This window comes from Loxodonta africana, chromosome 11, assembly GCF_030014295.1.
Source record: "Loxodonta africana isolate mLoxAfr1 chromosome 11, mLoxAfr1.hap2, whole genome shotgun sequence".
NCBI classification, from domain to species: domain Eukaryota; kingdom Metazoa; phylum Chordata; class Mammalia; order Proboscidea; family Elephantidae; genus Loxodonta; species Loxodonta africana.
This window is the reverse complement of record NC_087352.1, coordinates 89,158,712-89,177,081: the sequence shown is the minus strand read 5'-3', so window position 1 is coordinate 89,177,081 and position 18,370 is coordinate 89,158,712. Positions and strand designations below refer to the sequence as shown.

At 39.8% G+C, this 18,370-nt stretch overlaps 1 protein-coding gene across 2 annotated transcripts in view; it reads right to left on the bottom strand.

Moving 5' to 3' along the window:
• The window catches only part of ROCK1 (Rho associated coiled-coil containing protein kinase 1), a 183,590-nt gene extending 165,389 nt beyond the window's left edge, over positions 1–18,201 (bottom strand). For both annotated transcript variants that reach the window (XM_010586825.3, XM_023543947.2), the window contains exon 1: positions 17,238–18,201. In XM_010586825.3, coding sequence (XP_010585127.2) covers positions 17,238–17,330 — 93 coding nt within the window. In that variant the 5' untranslated portion in view covers positions 17,331–18,201. The remainder of the gene's footprint in view (positions 1–17,237) is intronic.
• Between the last annotated feature and the right edge of the window lie 169 nt (positions 18,202–18,370).

The following is an 18,370-nucleotide window of genomic DNA, read 5'->3' as shown; positions in this document are numbered from 1 at the left end:
TCTTCCTCTTTTCCGCTGACCCTGTACTCTGCCAAGCATGATGTTCTTCTCCAGAGACTGATTCTTCCTGACAGCATGTCCAAAGCATGTAAGACACAGTCTCACCATCCTTGCTTCTAAGCAGCATTCTGGTTGTACTTGTTCTAAGACAGATTTGTTTGTTCTTTTGGCAGCCCATGGTACATTCACTATTTTTCGCCAACACCCATTATTCATTGTCCAGCTTTCACATGCACATGATGCAACTGAAAATACCATGGCTTGGGTCAGGAACACCTTAGTCTTCAAGGTGACATCTTTGCTTTTCAACACCTTAAAGAGGTCCTTTGCAGCAGATTTACCCAATGCGATGCATCTTTTGATTTCCTGACTGCTGCTTCCACGGCTGTTGATTGTGGATCCAAGTAAAATGAAATCCTTGACAACTTCAATCTTTTGTCCATTTATCATGATGTTGCTCATTGGTCCAAGTTGTGAGGATTTTTGTTTTCTTTATGTTGAGGTGCAATCCCTACTGAAGGCTGTGGTCTTTGATCTTCATTAGTGACTGCTTCAAGTCCTCTTCACTTTCGGCAAGCAAGGTTGCGTCATCTGCATAACGCAGGCTGTTAATGAGTCTTCCTCCAATCCTGAAGCCCTGTTCTTCCTCATATAGTCCAGCTTCTCGGATTATTTGCTCAGCATACGGACTGATCGGACTGAACAGGTATGGTCAAAGAATACAACCCTGACGCACACCTTTCCTGACTTTAAACCAATTAGTATCCCCTTGTTCTGTCTGAACAACGGCCTCCTGATCGATGTAAAGGTTCCTCATGAGAACAATTAAGTGTTCTGGAATTCCCATTCTTTGCAATGTCATCCATAATTTGTTATGATCCACACAGCCGAATGCCTCTACATAGTCAATAAAACACAGGTAAATATCCTTCTGGTATTCTCTGCTTTCAGCCAGGATCCATTTAATACTAGGCTGAAAATTTGGACTTGGGCAGAGCAGCAATTAACAGGAAGGAAAGGTCGGATCCAAGAAATATTTCAAGTAAAAAATTCCATTCTCCTCTCTTCTACCAAGTTCCCAAATAATAATTTCACCTGTAGTGGAGCCTTCATCAAATCCATACTGTAACGTTAAACAAGGAAAGGATATAAACACTGGGAACTAAGTGTTACAGTACTATGATACTTATAAATTATTTCACTTAATCCTCATAATTAAACCTATGAAGTAACTATTATCATGATTCTAATTTTGCCAAGTTAAATATATTCAGGTTCAAAGAAGTTATGTGACTTGTCCAAGATTACAAAACTACCATATTTTTACACAAATAACATGCGCCTTCTATGTTTGTTTGCCAACCATGCCCTTCCCCCACAAGGTATTTTCGTAAGTGCGCTATGTTAATTTTTTTTACAGCGAAATGTTAAAAAGAAAATTGGCATAGTGGCGCTTATGAAAATACCTCGCAGGGGGAGGTCATGGTTGGCAAACAAACATAGAAGGAGTGTGGTATATGTGTAAAAATACAGTAAATAAAAAGCTGGCCTAAAGAGTGGGGAGTTGGGTAATAATCCAGTTGGTCAGCATAAAAGCACTTTTTCCAAAGGACAAATTATGAAGATCTATACTAATGATAATGATTGTTGCTAACATTTACTACATGCTAGGAACTGTGCAAATCACTTTACATGCATTATCACATTTAATACTCCTAAGAGCCCTATAAGAGTCTATGTTTAATCTTAATTGAAGAGATGATATATTTGTGTCCTTAAAAAGTTAAGAACTCTGCCCAAAGTCACAACGCTAATAAGTGGCTGAGCTAGGTGGGATTCAAAAATCAGTCTGTCTATGAACAACTGCCTCTTTTGCCATGAGACCAGAAGAACTGGATGGTGCCCAGCTAGCATTACGGAACATTTTGATTAAAGATTCTATAGATGAATCCTGATCAAAAGGTGGAAAATGCAGAAAGAATGTCAAATTCTCATTGACTCTAGCCTTTCTGGAGCTATAGAGGCTGGATCAACTCCTGAAACTACTGCTCTGAGATAATCTTTAAACCTTAAATCAAAAATAGCTCCTGAAGTCTTTTTAAAACCAAACAATAGTTTAGCTTAACTAATAAAGAATATACTTTGAGCACTGTGCTCTTTTAAAATCTAACCATACGGGATAAAACAGACAACAGCAACTTGAAAGATTTGATAGGACACTTAAGGGGCTGTGAGATTATTTAATGGGGAAGGAATAACTGGGAAAAGCAAAGTGAGAATAGTTGCACAACTCAGAATGTAATCAATGTTACTGAATTATACATGCAGAAATTACTGGTGTATGTTCTGCTTTGTATATTCACAACAACAAAAATAAATTACCAAAAATAAAACAGTCTAACCCCAGAGGCAATTCTCTTTACCACTATGCATACTGTCTCCATGACTATGAGCCTACTAGATATGAGCAGAGGAAATACAATTAGGATGTGATAAGTAAACTCCTTTGTTGTTGTTGTTAGGTGCCATTGAGTACGTTCCAAGTCACAGCGACCCCATGTAAAACAGAAAGGAACTCTACCTGGTCGTGTGACATCCTCACAATCACTGCTATGTTTGAGCTCACTGTTGCAGCCACTATGTCAATCCATCTTGTCAAGGGTCTTCCTCTTTTTCACTGACCGTCTACCAACCATGATGTCCTTTTTCAGGGATTGGTCCCTCCTGATAACACGTCCAAAGTATGTGAGAGGCAGTCTCGCCGTCCTCGTTTCCAAGGAGCACTCTGGCTGTACTTCTTCCAAGGCAGACTTATTCACTCTTCTGGCAGTCCATTCAATATTCTTCACCAACACCATAATTCAAAGGTATCAATTCTTCTTCAGTCTTCCTTATTCACTGCCCAGCTTTTGCATGCATATGAGGCGACTGAAAATACCATAGCTTGGGTCAGGCACACCTTAGTCCTCACAGTGACATCTTTGCTTTTTGACACTTTAAAGAGGTCTTTTGCAGAAGATTTCCCCAATGCAATATGTTGTTTGATTTCCTGACTGCTACTTCCATGGTGTTGATGTGGATCCAAGTAAAATGAAATCCTTGACAACTTCAATCTTTTCTCCGTTTACCATTTTTGTTCTTTACGTTGAGATGTAATCCCTACTGAAGGCTGTCATCTTTGATCTTCATCAGTGTTTCAAGTCCTCTTCACTGTCAGCAAGCAAAGTTGTGTCATCTGCATATCACAGGTTGTTAATGAGTCTTCTTCCTCCAGTCCTGATGCCTCATTCTTCTTCAAATAGTCCAGCTTCTCAGATTATTTGCTCAGCAATTTTTACAGACTGAATAAGTATGGTGAGAGGATACAACCCTGACATACACCCTTCCTGATTTGAAGCCATGCAATATCTCCTTGTTCCGTTCAAACGACTGCTTTCTTGATCCATGACAACATACTTGTCAAGAGCATTAAGGGCTTCAGAGACCCAGTTTGGTTTTTCTTTTCACTATACCACACCCTCATTTTTGGAAATCACTGTATATTAAGTACCTACTAGGTTGACAAGTACTTGATAAGGCAGTTCTGCTTATGTCATTCAATCCCCACAACAATAGTACATAAGGTATCCCCATTTCAAAGACAGGATAACTGGACATCACAGTGGTTTGGACTAGTAAATACATAAACCAGGTTGGAACTCAGTAATTCCTGGCTAAAAATGCCTGTTCTTCAATGTGACAGTGTATGTCCATGAGGGGATTCAGGTGGGCGATGGTCCTACTATTAAAAGCTTAGAAGATATTAAAAAGCCTTTGAAACTGACAAAGTGTGGTATTAACACATGAATAGGCAAACAGACCAATGGGACAGAAAATGAAGTCTAGGAAAAAAATCCCAACTACCAATGGAAATTCAGTATGTGAAGAAAGTGGCATCTCAAATCAGTAAAGACAGGCATTTAAAAATAAATGGCTTTATCCACAGCCATTTGCATAAAGATAAAATTGTATATGAATCCCAAACCTAAATATAAAAATTGAAACCATGACAGTACTAGAAGAAAATATGGATGAATCCATTTATATAAAACCAGACATGGGGAAAACCTTTCCAACTATGACTCAAAGTCTTGAGGCAATAAAAGACTGGTAATTCAAATACATTAAAAAAAAATTTTTTGCAAGGCAAATAAACAAAAAACGACATGAAACGGCAAATGAAAAATTGCAAATAATATGCAAATTATATCATAGAAAAAGGGCTAATATCCCTAATTTATAAAAAGCTTCTAAAAACCAAGGAAAAAAATTTTTAAAAAACTGAACAAAAAACAGGGGCAGAAGTTCACAGACGAAGATTTGCAAATGGCCCTTAAAAATATGAAAAGATGTTCAATCTTACTCATAATAAGAGAAATAGAAATTAAAATTACACTGAGATACCACTTCTCACCTATTAATTGGGCAAAAATTCAAAAGTCTGACAAGATATTCTTAGGGAAGCCAAAAGACAAACCCATATATTACTGGTGAAAATATAAATTGTGCTAATTGTGCTAACCCCTAGGAGGAAGAGAATATTGCAATAGTGAGCAAAATTCCATATGCATTTGTCTTTGACCCAGCAATTCCACTTTTAGGGATACACTCCAAAGATACTCTGGAAAAACATGAAATGACTATGCACAAGGTCATTCATGATGGCATTACTTGCAATAGCTAAAGATTATAAATAAATAAAATGTCCATCAATAGGAGGATGAATAAACAATGTTAACAGCCACGCCATAGAACACTATGCAGCTGCAAAGAGGAACGACGATCTCCATACACCAATACAGGGTACTATGTATGCTACTTTTTGTGTCAAAAAGGGGTAGAAATATGAATGTAAATGTGTATATACACACAGATATACACATACACATATGTATATGCATATATGTGTATATTTGCTTATGTTTTAAAGACAAAACACAAGTATTAAATCAAAAAACTAATAAAAACGTGGGAAGGAAAAGAGAAGGCTGAGGAGGACATGTACGGAACTGAGAATCCTGATTATATTATGTTCTATAGTTTTTACTTCTAAACTATGCAAATGTTTTATACACATAAAAAGATAAAATTAAGTCAAAAAGGAAAGGCAGTCCTTAAAAATTAAAAACGAAAGAACCAAATTGATGTCAAACTGGTGACAAAATCGTACAGAGAAAAGAGTTATTTCAAGTGACTTCAGAACATAGTATTCTGATCACCTATCTTCGACAAACTGTTCTAAGATCAAATAGAGGTACAACAAAACCGTAAACTTCATTTCGTAGTTTTATTGTTAGACATAAGGAGACTTAGTTAAGCGTTGGGCTGCTAACCAAAAGGTCAGCGGTTTGAACCCACCCAATGGCTCCACAAGAGAAAGGCCTGGTGATCTGGTCCCATAAAGATCACAGCCTGTGAGGGCTGGAGACCATGGTCTCGGAGAACATCTAGCCCAAGTGGCATAACAGTTTATAAAGAAAACGTTCTACATTCTACTTTGGAAAATAGCATCTGGAGTTTTAAAAGCCTGTAAGCAGCCATCTAAGATACTTCACTGGTCCCAACCCAAATGGAGCAAGGGAGAATGGAGAAAACCAAAGACACAAGGGAAATATTAGTCCAAAGGACTAATGGACCACAATTACCAAAGCCTCTACCAGGCTGAGCTCAACACAACTAGATGGAGCCCACCACCAACTACTCTGACAGAGATCATAATAGAGTGCCCCAGTCGGAGCTGGAGAAAAATGTACAACAAAATTCAAACTCACCAAAAAAGGCCAGACTTACTGGTCTAACAGAGACTGCAGAAACCCTGAAGAGTATGACCCACCAGACACCCTTTTAACTCAGTACTGAAGTCACTCCTGAGTTCACCCTTTAGCCAAAGATTGTTGTTGTTGTTGCTGTGTGCCGTCAATTCCAAATCATAGGGACCCTAGACAGGTCCACAAAACAAAACGAGACTAAATGGGCACACCAGCCCAAGGGCAAGGACGAGAAGCAAAAAGACAGAAGGGGGACAGGACAGCTGGTAACAGGGAACCCAAGGCTGAGAAGCGGAGAGTGTTGACACGTCGTGGGGTTGGCAACCAATGTCACAAGACAACATGTGTATTAACTGTTCAATGAGAAATGAATTTGCTCTGTAAACCTTTATCTAAAGTACAATTTAAAAAATAGGATTAAGCATAAACAAACAAACCAAAAACAGATTATACCCTAGAAAACCCTATAAGGCAGTTCTACTCTGTCACATAGGGTTGTTGTAAGTTGAAAATCAATTTGACAGCACCTAACAATTGTTAGACATAATATACTTACACACCAGGATAAAACAAGTAAGTAATTGTGTTAATGTCATCAAAACTCAGATTTTCCAGGTAAGAGAAAAAAATGCAAACATAAACTCAAAGAAGTAAAAACGCTGTGATGATAAACAGAAATTACAATTATCAGTATAAACTACTTTTTCTTCTTTTCAAAAATAAAATTTTATAGCTCCATTCACCAAACAAGGACAAGGAGTAATTTCAACCCAGTAGTAATAAATACTTCTAGCACCCAGTAGTAGTAATAAATACTTCTAGCACCCAGTAGTAGTAATAAATACGTCTGGCACCCAGATTGTGGTCTTAGAAGATCATCCTGCACTACAAGGAACAGTTTCCTGGAGGAATGGTTCATTCCCAAGTCTGAGGCAAAAATGCGTAAGATGAGACTTGGCATCTTATTGTAACCAAAAGCAAGGAAGTTCTATCAAAGATTATTAGAGTCATAAAAATAACACAGGAGCCAATGTGAAAAGAGTCCCATTAGGCAAAGATTGGTCAAAACGAGCATCAGAAAGGATGACGAAAATGGTCTAAAACATAGTTCTTAAAATGTTTCCGTGATGATACCAAACGATACCAAAAATTTAAAACAAAACAAAAAAAAAAGAAATGGGAAAGAAGGAGGGAACACAATTAAATTACACTGGTCATTAGCCGCCTTTGTAACTAGGATATTGGTATCTTGTTTGCTGACCCCTGTGGACTATTATCAAGGAGCCCTGGTGGCGCAATGGTTACACACTTGTCTACTAACTGAAAGACCAGCAGTAACCCACCAGCAGCTCGTGATCTGCTCCCATAAATATTTGCCTAGGAAACCCTACAGGGTAGTTCTACTCTGTCCTATAGGGTCACTATAAGTCAGAACCGACTTGACGGTATACAACAACTACATGGGCCTTTATCAATGGACTCTTTTGTACATTAGCACTCAGGTAATAAGAGACCCCAATGGAACGGTGTTGAGCAAGAAGAGAATAAGGTCAGAGGAGACATTCTCCTGGCTTCCTTACTACCAGATCAACATGAGTTGGTTTTTTCACTACCTAAAATCACAGTCCCTGTCAGACCCCTACTCCATAGGGCTACCCTCCCCAATTGCTCTCTTTCGTTGTCCCTTCAGGCCTAGAGGTGGTGGCAGCTCCCTTCCCCACTGAAACTCGTTCCAGAGTACTGCATTATCCCTAACCGGTTTCCTTAAATAATGTCTTTACCTTTACAAACAGTCCCTTTCTTAAAGTACTCTCAGATTACCCAACTTGACTGTGCCATGTCTATGACACTAAGGCTCCAAAATACTTTACTGTGAAAAGTAGCAATTGAAGAGAAAGACTGATCCATTCATCCTGTATTTAATGTACTGTATTTCATGGTACACAAACAGCCCTAGGCCATGAGTGTAAGTTCTTCCGTTAACAGAATTACAACCCATAATGTTAAAGGAATGGCAGAATCTAAAAGTCATTATTTTGTAAAATCTAATGAAATAAGCAGCAACATCATAATAAATGGAGAAAATACTGAAGTTGTTCAGGATTTCATTTTACTTGGTTCCACAATCAACGCTCTTGAAAGCAGCCATCAAGAAATCAAGTGATGCACTGTATGGGGCAAATCTGCTGCAAAAGAACTCTTTAAAGTGTTAAAAAGCCAAGATGTCACCATGAGGACTAAAGTGCACCTGACTCAAGCCATGATATTTTCAATCGCCTCATATGCAGGCAAACACTGGGCAATGAACAAGGAAGACTGAAAACTTGGTACCTTTGAATTTTGGTGTTAGTGAAGAATACTGAAAATACCACGGGCTGCCAGAAAAACGATTAAGTTTGTCTCAGAAGAAGCACAGCCAGCCAGAGTGCTCCTTGGTAGCAAGGACGGCAAGACTTCATCTCACGTACTTTGGACATGTTATCAGGAGGGACCAGTCCCTGAAAATGGACATCATGCTTGGTAAAGTAGAGCGTCAGCAAAAAAGAAGGAGACCCTTGACAAAATGGATTGACATAGTGGCTGCAACAATGGGCTCAAACATAGCAATCAGTGTGAGTGAGGATGGCGCAGGACCAGGCACTGTTTTGTTCCGTTGTACATAGGGTTGCTACGAGTCAGAACCGACTCGGCGGCACCTAACAATAACAACCACCACAGCAAATAAAAGACCTGGTTCAGGTAAAGATTATCAATGGATGGAACAATTAGATGAAAAGTTGATAAAGGATTTAAAAAAAAAACTATCACAGGCTGTTTCCACCTGAACACACTGATCAAATTTAGCATCACTACCCAGCCACACATTATGTGCCCCCTGATGTGATCCAACCCTGGTGGCATAGTGGTTAAGTGCTACAGCTACTAACCAAAAGGTTGGTGGTTCAAATCCACCAGGTGCTCCTTGGGCAGCTCTACTCTGTCCTATAGGGTCTCTATGAGTCGGAATTGACTCGACGCCAAGAGGTTTGGTTTTTTGGGTTTGATGTGATACAAAGAAAACACACAGGAACAATTTATGAAGTATGCCTGACTAAAAATTTGAAATGATGACATTAAGCTTTTAGATCTAACTACTAGTTTATAGGAAATATGGAGGATATAGAAACTAGTTCAATGATACCACAAGGAAACAAAGAGAAAAATCCAGAATGTGAAATCATTGTACAGTACCACTGACCTAGTGTCTTCAACAAGAAAATGGCAAGTGTTTAGACAAAAAAAGGGGGAAGAGACTACTCTATATTAAAAAGAGACTTAGAAGACCTAACGAACAAAAGCAACACGTGGATTTTGTCTGGATCCCAGGTTCTAATAAAGTAACTGCAAAAAAGACACTGTCTTAAGGAATAAGGGAAATGTGAATGTAAACTTGGAATTAATGATACCAAGGAGTTCTTAATTTTGTTAGGCAAAATGGCCACTGTGGTTAAGTAAAAAAATTCTTTTTTTTAAAGAGATGCTTATTGAAGTCTGTAATGGTGAAATGACAATGCTTTAAATTACTTAAAATATTTTGTCAAGAAAAAGGGTGATTGATGAAGCAAGTGTGATAAAACTTTGAAAACTACAAGAAAAAGGGTGATTGATGAAGCAAGTGTGATAAAACTTTGAAAACTACATAATCCGGGAAATAAGGGTTCACGATACTATTTTCCCTACTTCTATGATATTTAAGATTTTCACTGCACAATTTCAAAAAACCATTGCCTTTAAGTCGATTCAGACTCATAGTGACCATAAAGGACAGAGTAAATCTGCCCCACAGCATTTCTAAGGCTATAATCTTTATAGAAGCAAGACTACTACACCTTTCTCCAGTGGAGTGGCTGGTGGGTTTGAACCACCAACCTTTCAGTTAGCAGCCAAGCACTTCACCACTGCATCACCAGGGCTCCTCCACCTCCCCCCCCCCAAAAAAAATCCATGTTCTTTCTGGCATAACAATAGATCTCAAACTTGAGTGTGTCTGAGAATCGACATCTCCTATAAAAAAAAATTCTGATTTTGTTTATCTGGGCTTGGGCCCAGATTCCATTTTTAACCAGCTCCTCAAGTGAATCTGATACAATCTAGAGACTCCTTTCTGAAAATTATGCACTTAGACTACTTTACCACAAGTCTTTAAATATATCCCAAATCTTAACGGAAAGGCATGGTCTCTTACCTCTACTTCAAGCCTTACTCCGTACCTATCTGCTCACAATTAATCCTTTTCCTGAGACTATAAATCACACGAAAGCAGAGACCCATGTTTGTTTTTACTCACCATGGTGTCCTTAGTGCCTATCAGAGCGCCTAGCACACAGTACATATCAAGTAAATACTTGGTGAATGAATGAATAACAGCCAAGAGAAAAAAGAAGAGTTAACTATGATCCACTATTACAAAACTGATTCCAGAAAATGATCGGAGATAGAATTTCACTATAGGAAGTATGGATGGATCAATAAAGAGGGGGTACAGGTTAGCCACCTTTCAAAATATGATACAAGTGTAAGACAATCTCTCATCTCCCTGAGACTCCACTTCAGACATTAATCTGAGGATCTAACTTCCTACTAACTGTTTAGGAAGTATAATGAAAAGGTACTTTATATTTCACAATCCCAAACAGGCAGGGCAGGTATATTAAAGAAGTAAACTACATGTGTACATTTTAGCAGATATACAAATGAATAACTTAATTACTACTTTCTCTGTTCAAAAAGTACAAATCCCTACAGTTATGAACACAAGTGACAAATTCAAAAAAGAAGAAGTACCAGATATAACAATTAAAAATTAGTTTAGGATGATCTTCAAAAACTATACAGGATTCCTAGTCTTATACTTCTACCCCAACATTTAACTTTTTAGATTACAAAAACTTTCATAATTTTTTTTAAACTTTTTATTGAAATAAAGACTCAGATTGTTTAGAGATGCAAAAGACATCAGCAATTACCTGGTCCAATTCTTCTTCTACAAGTGGAGAAACTGAAGGCCAGATAACTTTACTTGATTACACAGAGGGTTAACAGCAAAACTAGGCTATGCTAATCCTATGAATTTCCAGTCCAGTGTTCTTTTCACTACACCACGCTAGTAGCATATTTTTATTAAAAATATTGTCCATTGTGAAATGCAGTATTATCTGTTCATCTTCTTGAACATACATATGTGTTGCCTCAATCACTATGCTCTAAACTTCAACTAAATGGATGTATCCCTTATTTAGAGAGGATGAAGATGGGCAAGTGGGACTTTTGGACTATCTTCAGCAATAGAACTCCATGTGTAATATTTCCTGATACGTGGGCTTTTCTCAAATTTATCATAATAAAATCTCTAGTTTTCACCAGATATACACAATGCCAAAACTTATAATCATGAAATAAAATTAAATTAAAACTATGCAAAGTTTAATATAAAACTGAGAATTTACTCTTGTTCATTATAAAATTGTGTATGTGGTTCCTTCTTCTGGATTAAAAACATTTCTGACTCAAGGGATTGATGAATGGCCTAATTCATGTCTCCGCTGTTACTCTGAGCCACTCTCTACACACCCACAGGGTCCTTGTAGGGCACGACAGCCTATTTACAAAACACATACTGAAAGTATAAAAGATACAGAAAGGGAGCAAGATGACAACTAAATCTCCACAAGATATGCGTAGCTCCCAACTGCCTTTCGTATCAATCTAAACCCTCTGCACGAAGTAGGTATGCTATAAATCATGACTAAATGAATAAACAGTTTCCAAAAGTCCCTCCCCATTCTACTGTATCCCATCAAAATATATCCATTTTCCTTTATAATTGGTTCTGAAGTTTAGATGCTTCAATAAAGCAAAACTGGATTATGAATTTATGGGCTTGGTTTGAGGTGCCAGATAAATTGCCCTGCACTTAGAAAAGACAATATCAATTTCCAGCCCAAGCACAGTGGCTAGCATATAATAGGAATACTATATCAAAAAAAACCGAAACCCATTGCCATCGAGTCGATTCCTACAGTACAGGGTAGAACTGCCCCATAGGGTTTCCAAGGAGCGCCTGCCGGATTTGAACTGCTGGCCCTTTGGTTAGTAGCCGTAGCACTTAACCACTATGCCACCAGGGTTTCCTGGAACACTATAAGAGGACAATAATAATTGCTGTCATTAAGTGCCATAGAGTCAGTTCCAACTCATAGCAACCCTATATACAACAGAACGAAACACTGCCCAGTCCAGCACCATCCTCACAATCATTGCTGTTTAAGCCCATCGTGGCAGCCACTGTGTCACTCTATCTCCTTGAGGGTCTTCCTCTTTTTCAGTGACCTCCTGCTTTACTAATAATAACACAATAATAATAAACCAAAAACCCGTTGTTGTGGAGTTGATTCCGACTCATAGCGACCCTACAGGACAGAGCAGAACTGTCCCACAGAGTTTCCAAGGAGTGGCTGGTGGATTTGAACTGCTGACCTTTGGTTAGCAGTCAAGGTCTTAACCACTGCATCACCAGGGCTCCAGTACAATAATAGTTACAATTATCAAACACTAAATACCAGATACTGTGACAACTGCTTTGCCTATATTATTTAATTCTTACAACAATCTGGTACTATGTTTAGACCCTACACAAAGATTTGCTGAATGAATCAACAAATTAGAAGAGTAATCTCTTTTTAAAAAATTTCTCGCACCATGTAAACATCAAAACCCAAACCCACTGCCGCCAAGTCGATTGCGACTCATAGCAACCTCACAGGGTTTCCAAGGCTGTAAATCTCTACAGAAGCAGGATGCCACATCTTTCTCCTGCAGAGCCACTGGTGGTTTTGAATCACTGACCCTTTGGTTAGCCGTCAATTGCTTTAACCACTGTACCACCAGAGCTCTTTAACATCAAAACAGCCTGGTCCAAGCTAACCAGATAGGCAACTGATATTGGTAAAAACACCTATTAATTAAAAAAATTACGAACACTGGCAGGCACATAGCTTTAAAGCCTAAAATAACATAACCCCAAACGTGATCAATTCAACTGACAGGGAGTACACAGGGATTACACAGCAATAATCTAAAACTTAGAATGCTACCCAAAAACCTACTGTAACAGCCCAAGAGTAAAATGGCATATGTGTGGCCTAAAATGGTCTAAGCTCACGATAAAAATTCTGGTTGATTGACAGGGATAGTAACAGCACTGATGACAAAACAGTTAAGTATGTGGGACAAAGCTGAGTTTGGGATTTGAGAAATTTGAGTGATAACATGACATGCAAGTAGAGATGCCTGTAGGCAGTAATATACTTAGGATGTGAAATCAGATAAAACTCTAAAAATAAAGATTTGAATATCATGGGCATAGAGATGATAGTAGTTAAAACTGTAAGAATGCATGGAGGAAAAAGAGAAGTCAGCAACGAAAGATGGAAAAGGAAATCCAGAAAAGAGAATTTAAAGGAAGAAAAACTCAAAAACATGGGAAACTTCATTTATATTTGCCTTCCACATTCTGAAAAACTGACTGAGATGTGGTAATAAATATGCACCAAGGGGAGGCACAACGTTAGAACTCACTGTTCAACCAATATTGGTTCCCCTCTCTCTCTACCACCAGACCATTGCGACATCTCCACCAACTAAATAAAAACTGGAAAGAAAGCTCATGCTCTTTATTAACTGTCATCCTGAAGCAGTGTGCTAAATGTGCTACAGGCAAGACAGCTATATTTTCATGAAATCTACTTCAAACTTTAAGATAAATATATCCCTAACCCTCCCACCCACTTCTGTTTTTTCTTTTTAAGAATCATATGCAGTTTTTCCCCTGGAAAAATTAAACAAGCTTAAACTCTATCCCTTACTCTATTTTCAGGGGTACCTAAACCTGCTGAGAACTGTTACAAGCCCTAGAAAAAACAATCCTAAGAAAGTTGGGAAAAGGAAAACAGCTCTTGATAATCTTACAAACCCTAATGTGGACAGTAAGAAAGATAACCATAGGGCCACTAGAAAGAATGTGACTTACAAAAAAAACAAGATTGAGTAATTTAAATGATCTAGGAAATAAGTGAATGATTATCATATTATCTTAGTATTTCCAGACTATTTTTGCATTTGTTTATAATATGAAAATGAGACTTATGTGGTTCTTCAAATAAATTATAGGTGTTCAAGAAAAGGCTGGCTAGCCATTTCTCAAGGTTTCTTTCAGCTACATGATTTTATAACTACCAGTATTTATCACAGAAGTCCCTGTGTGGTGCAAATAGTCAAGCCTGACTACTAGAGGAAAGGTTGGTGGTTCAAAAGCATCCAAAGGCACCTCAGAAAACAGGCCCGGAGTTCTGCTTCCAAAAGGTCACAGCCTTGAAAACCCTAAGAAGCACTTCTACTGTGCACATACAGGGTTAGAATCGACTCAATGGCTATTAACAATAATATTTATCATTAGCATCTCAGCAAAAGAGATGTTCTGTGGTAAGGTGGTTTAAAAAGACATTTGCTGGCAAAGTGTTCTGAAAACAAAAGGATTGGGAACTTCCATTTCGGATCTAGTCAAGGCAGTGGAGAATAAACATAATTGGACAACCTTATTTTTTGAGATTACAAAAAATATCTAGCACTAGAGTATTGCATTTGTCACATAAGTACCCTATAACTATCAGTTAAATAAATGAACAAAGGCCAAAATAACAGAGAGAAAAGGCAACCAGGGTGAGAAGTGGTATTGCCCTTGCAATAAATGAGGATGTCCACAGTTCAGAAAGGGAGAATAAAAACAGACTGAAAAATGTGAAGCTATCTGATAGGTCATTCTGAACAGCAGAACAGAATGAATGAAGAAATGAATGCTCAATGTAAGCACAGAATATCATGGAGAGAAAATTCATGCTAAAAAAAAAAGGCACTATAAAAAACTGGAAAGACAATTTGTGCTCTCCGAAGAAAAATTCAATCTTATCACGTTCAGATTGATATGGTAATAAAATTTAAATAACAGCTATCAAATAAACAACTGTTGAGCTAAACAGAAAAAAAGGGCCAAGATCACAAGAGAAGATACCTGGCTCTCCTAATTCTGAATGGCCTTCCTTGATGTTTCCTCTTTGTTCAACCTACTCCTTTCACCCTGTTTTCTCTATATACTAGTGTCTCCCTTATCACTGTTACCAGTTTCAACCTGCACCTCTGTGACAACTGATTTCCAAACTTTAATTATGAGCTTGGTTTCATATCTCCAATAGTCTACAGGTCATTCATTTCTTCATGGCTATTCCACTATCCTCTCAAACACAACAAATTTAAATTGAATTTATCTGTAAACCTATTCTTCCCAATCAATTTCCAGTCCCAACTTTGCTGTTTTTTTTCCATTTTTTCATCATTCTCCCTATAATCCAGGCTCAAAATTTTAGAGTCGTCTGACTATTCCCTCTGTCTCTGGTTCTCCCTTCTCCTCCTCAACCCTGCCGATCTAATTCCATCAATTCTTCTTTCCCCGGTCTCATGCTAATTTGGGACTTTATCATTTCTGAACTATGAAAGTTCTCCAATCTCAGCCTATCAGCAGTTACTTTCCACACTAACTCATCCTGTACACAATTACCAGATTCATCTTCTTCATTCACCATGCCACAGTCTTGTTTATAAACATTTAACGGATGCAACATACTGAAGAAAATATAAATTCCTTACTCAGTCTAGCAATCAAATCCTCCACAATCTAACCCCAATATATCCTCCCAAATTTATAGTCTTCTGTTCCGCTAAACATGTTATGGCCAATTATGTCTCCATCCTCCTCGCCCTCAATCCTGTCCATCCATCATAAAGCATACTCTGGCTCTCTCAATTCACAGTGATTTCTTCCTTTCAATTTCCAAGAGCACGTTATTACCTATACCAATTACTTGGATTTTATCACATATTTGCTCATCTGTGAGGTGTTTTTTGTTTTTTTTTTTTTCTGTGTATGCATGTGGGATTAATTCTTGTTTTCCTAAAAAGACTGTAAATTTTATGAGGAAAGAGCCCATGCCTTCTATTTCCTTGTATCCTCCACACATCGTATTTGTTGAGGTTCCCACCAAATGAAGTTGTGGCAAGAGGCTAGAAGACAATTAAAGCAAAAAAAAAAAAAAAACTACTAAACCCCCCATGCTGCTTCATGGAATAAGACCAATAAGCAAAATAAAAGCAAAGGTATTTAGACTTGTTAAAAGTTATGGAACTCCCTATTAGAAAGCTGTGTTCCGGTTTCTTCCACTTTTTACATTTAACAAAATGTTTTAAATTGTACTAAGCATCAATCTTCCTGTTTCTCAATATAAAGAGCGTCCATAATGTGGGTGAGACATTTCAAACATACAACCCACAGTACTCTTACTTCACAGTCAAGGACGCTCAGATTAATATTGAAAGTTTAGGGGAGAAACCTTCTTGGAAAATCATACTGATTTAAAAACTTATACAGATATTTATTTTAGGATAACTGAAATGCATGTGATTTTAAACAATCTACATAATTTTCCTCTGACTGAAAATCAGATTTTAAAATCGTATATTTCTCTGAATTTCATTATATTGGCCCCTTAACCTTAATCCCAAATATTGTGTATTTCTAAAACTAATTCTCTGACGACGCTGTAAAATCCCATCCATATAGCTGCTCCCCAAAATTTTATCTTAGAGATTATGTGGTTTTATTTGGACTAAATCAGAATTCTTAAATAACTGTAGTTGTTCAGTAAAGTGTGGTACTTTTGTAGTCAACAGTGTCAAAGAACTGTGATGACCTACGATCAGGAATCTCGGGTTTTTACACTTAACAGCTCAGCAAAAAGTTACTTCAGACTCAAGCCATCTATGACATTTTAGCTCAAAAATCACTTCTCCAATATCATTTCTCCACTGTCACTTCCAAATCTTAAAAACTAAACCCTTAGGAGCTAAATCGCTGTAAATGAAAGGTAATCTCTCCTACATCACAGTCAGATCGATCAGAAAAATTATCACTAAGACCGCCATTCGACACCCTATACACTTCGGAAACTCTGACGTGACAACTTCAAGCTCTGAGGCGCTGCAGGCGTGCTAACGTTACATGATGTCTGCAAGAGCAGTTTGTAAGTGTCGTTTGTGTAGTGATGAACTGGGTCAGAGCTAAAGGTTCGAGGAGTAGCTGGGACTGAGCTAGCAAAGGATGCACAGAGCCACGCCATGAGATTTGCGTGGTACTTGAAGAATTTTCGGAAAACAGGAATCGCGTGTTTTCCGAGAATGCTGTGCACACCTGAAACCTTCTAGTGCAGCTAACCAGACTGAAAGCAAGAGGAAGGCCATGCACACAGAAGCCCAGACACGCACAAGAGAACAAGCGCTACTCACCAGCAAACAATCCGAATTCACTTCCGATTTGGGATCCCGCAGCAGGTTGTCGATTTTTTCAAACCGAGTCTCAAAACTGTCCCCAGACGACATGTTGCTGCTACTGTTGACAATACCCTCGTACCAGCCCCAGCAGCGGAAAGCAATTTCAACCAACTTCCTCCGCGGTGGGTTCGCAGACGCCGGGCGGAGGAGCCGGAACCTCAGGGTCACCAGGTGCGCCCGGTTCCCCCTCCTCCCCCTCACTGAGGGGATCTCCGCTCTCCAGACCCCGGGCCCGGGGCAACAGCGACCCACAGTCGCTCGGACGCCCAAAGTCGCATCCCACCCGGCAGCTCCTCACGACACCCGACAGCGCCGTCACCACCAGCCTCGTCGCTCCGGCGAGGTGCTTCAGCCTAGCGGGCCCCGGCCGCCTTTGCCATGGAGGGTTCCCCGTCCCGAGGTGGTCAGGAGCAGGGAGAGAAAGAGAAGCAGGGTGGAGACTCCCTCTGGGCAAGCAAGGGAAGAGGAAAGGGAAAAGCGAAGGGCGGGTGAGGAGCTGTGCCAGCTGCCGCCGCCGCCGCCGCTTGGGCCACCGGCCAGGCCCGCTCTGCTCTGAGGCGCTGCAAGCGCTCTAGCTTCACATCCCCGGCTCTACTGGGCCGGCCCGACGTCCCGATCGCTCTCGGCTAAGAGGTGGTCCCCGCGGGACAGGCTCACTCTCCCATTTTGTCCCGTCACTGCTGGGGCTGCTGCCGCGGTGTCCGGCGGGGGAGGGCGAGGTCGGTGCCCGATGGAGACTTTGGAAAGACGAAAGGCTGGAGAGCTGGCGGGGAGGAAGACGAGAGTCGGGTCCCGGCCGCTGCTGATGGAGGAGCTTCTAGAAGGGGCTGCAGTCCTGGCCGGGGAGAGGGCGAGTCGCGGCGGCGAATGCCTGGGGGGGTGGGGCGAGCGGGGCAGTGAGGGACTAATATGTCCGCCTTCCTGTTCAAACAAACGGAGACCGCCTGCGCGGACTGCGCATGCGAGGCGCGGGCGTTCGGAAGGGGAACCAGTCGGGCGCCCCGCGCGCGCACACGCCGGAGCCTGTGCGATGCCCGGCCTGCCGGGCAGGAGGGAGCGAGGCCCCAGGGGCGCGCGGGCGCGCGGGC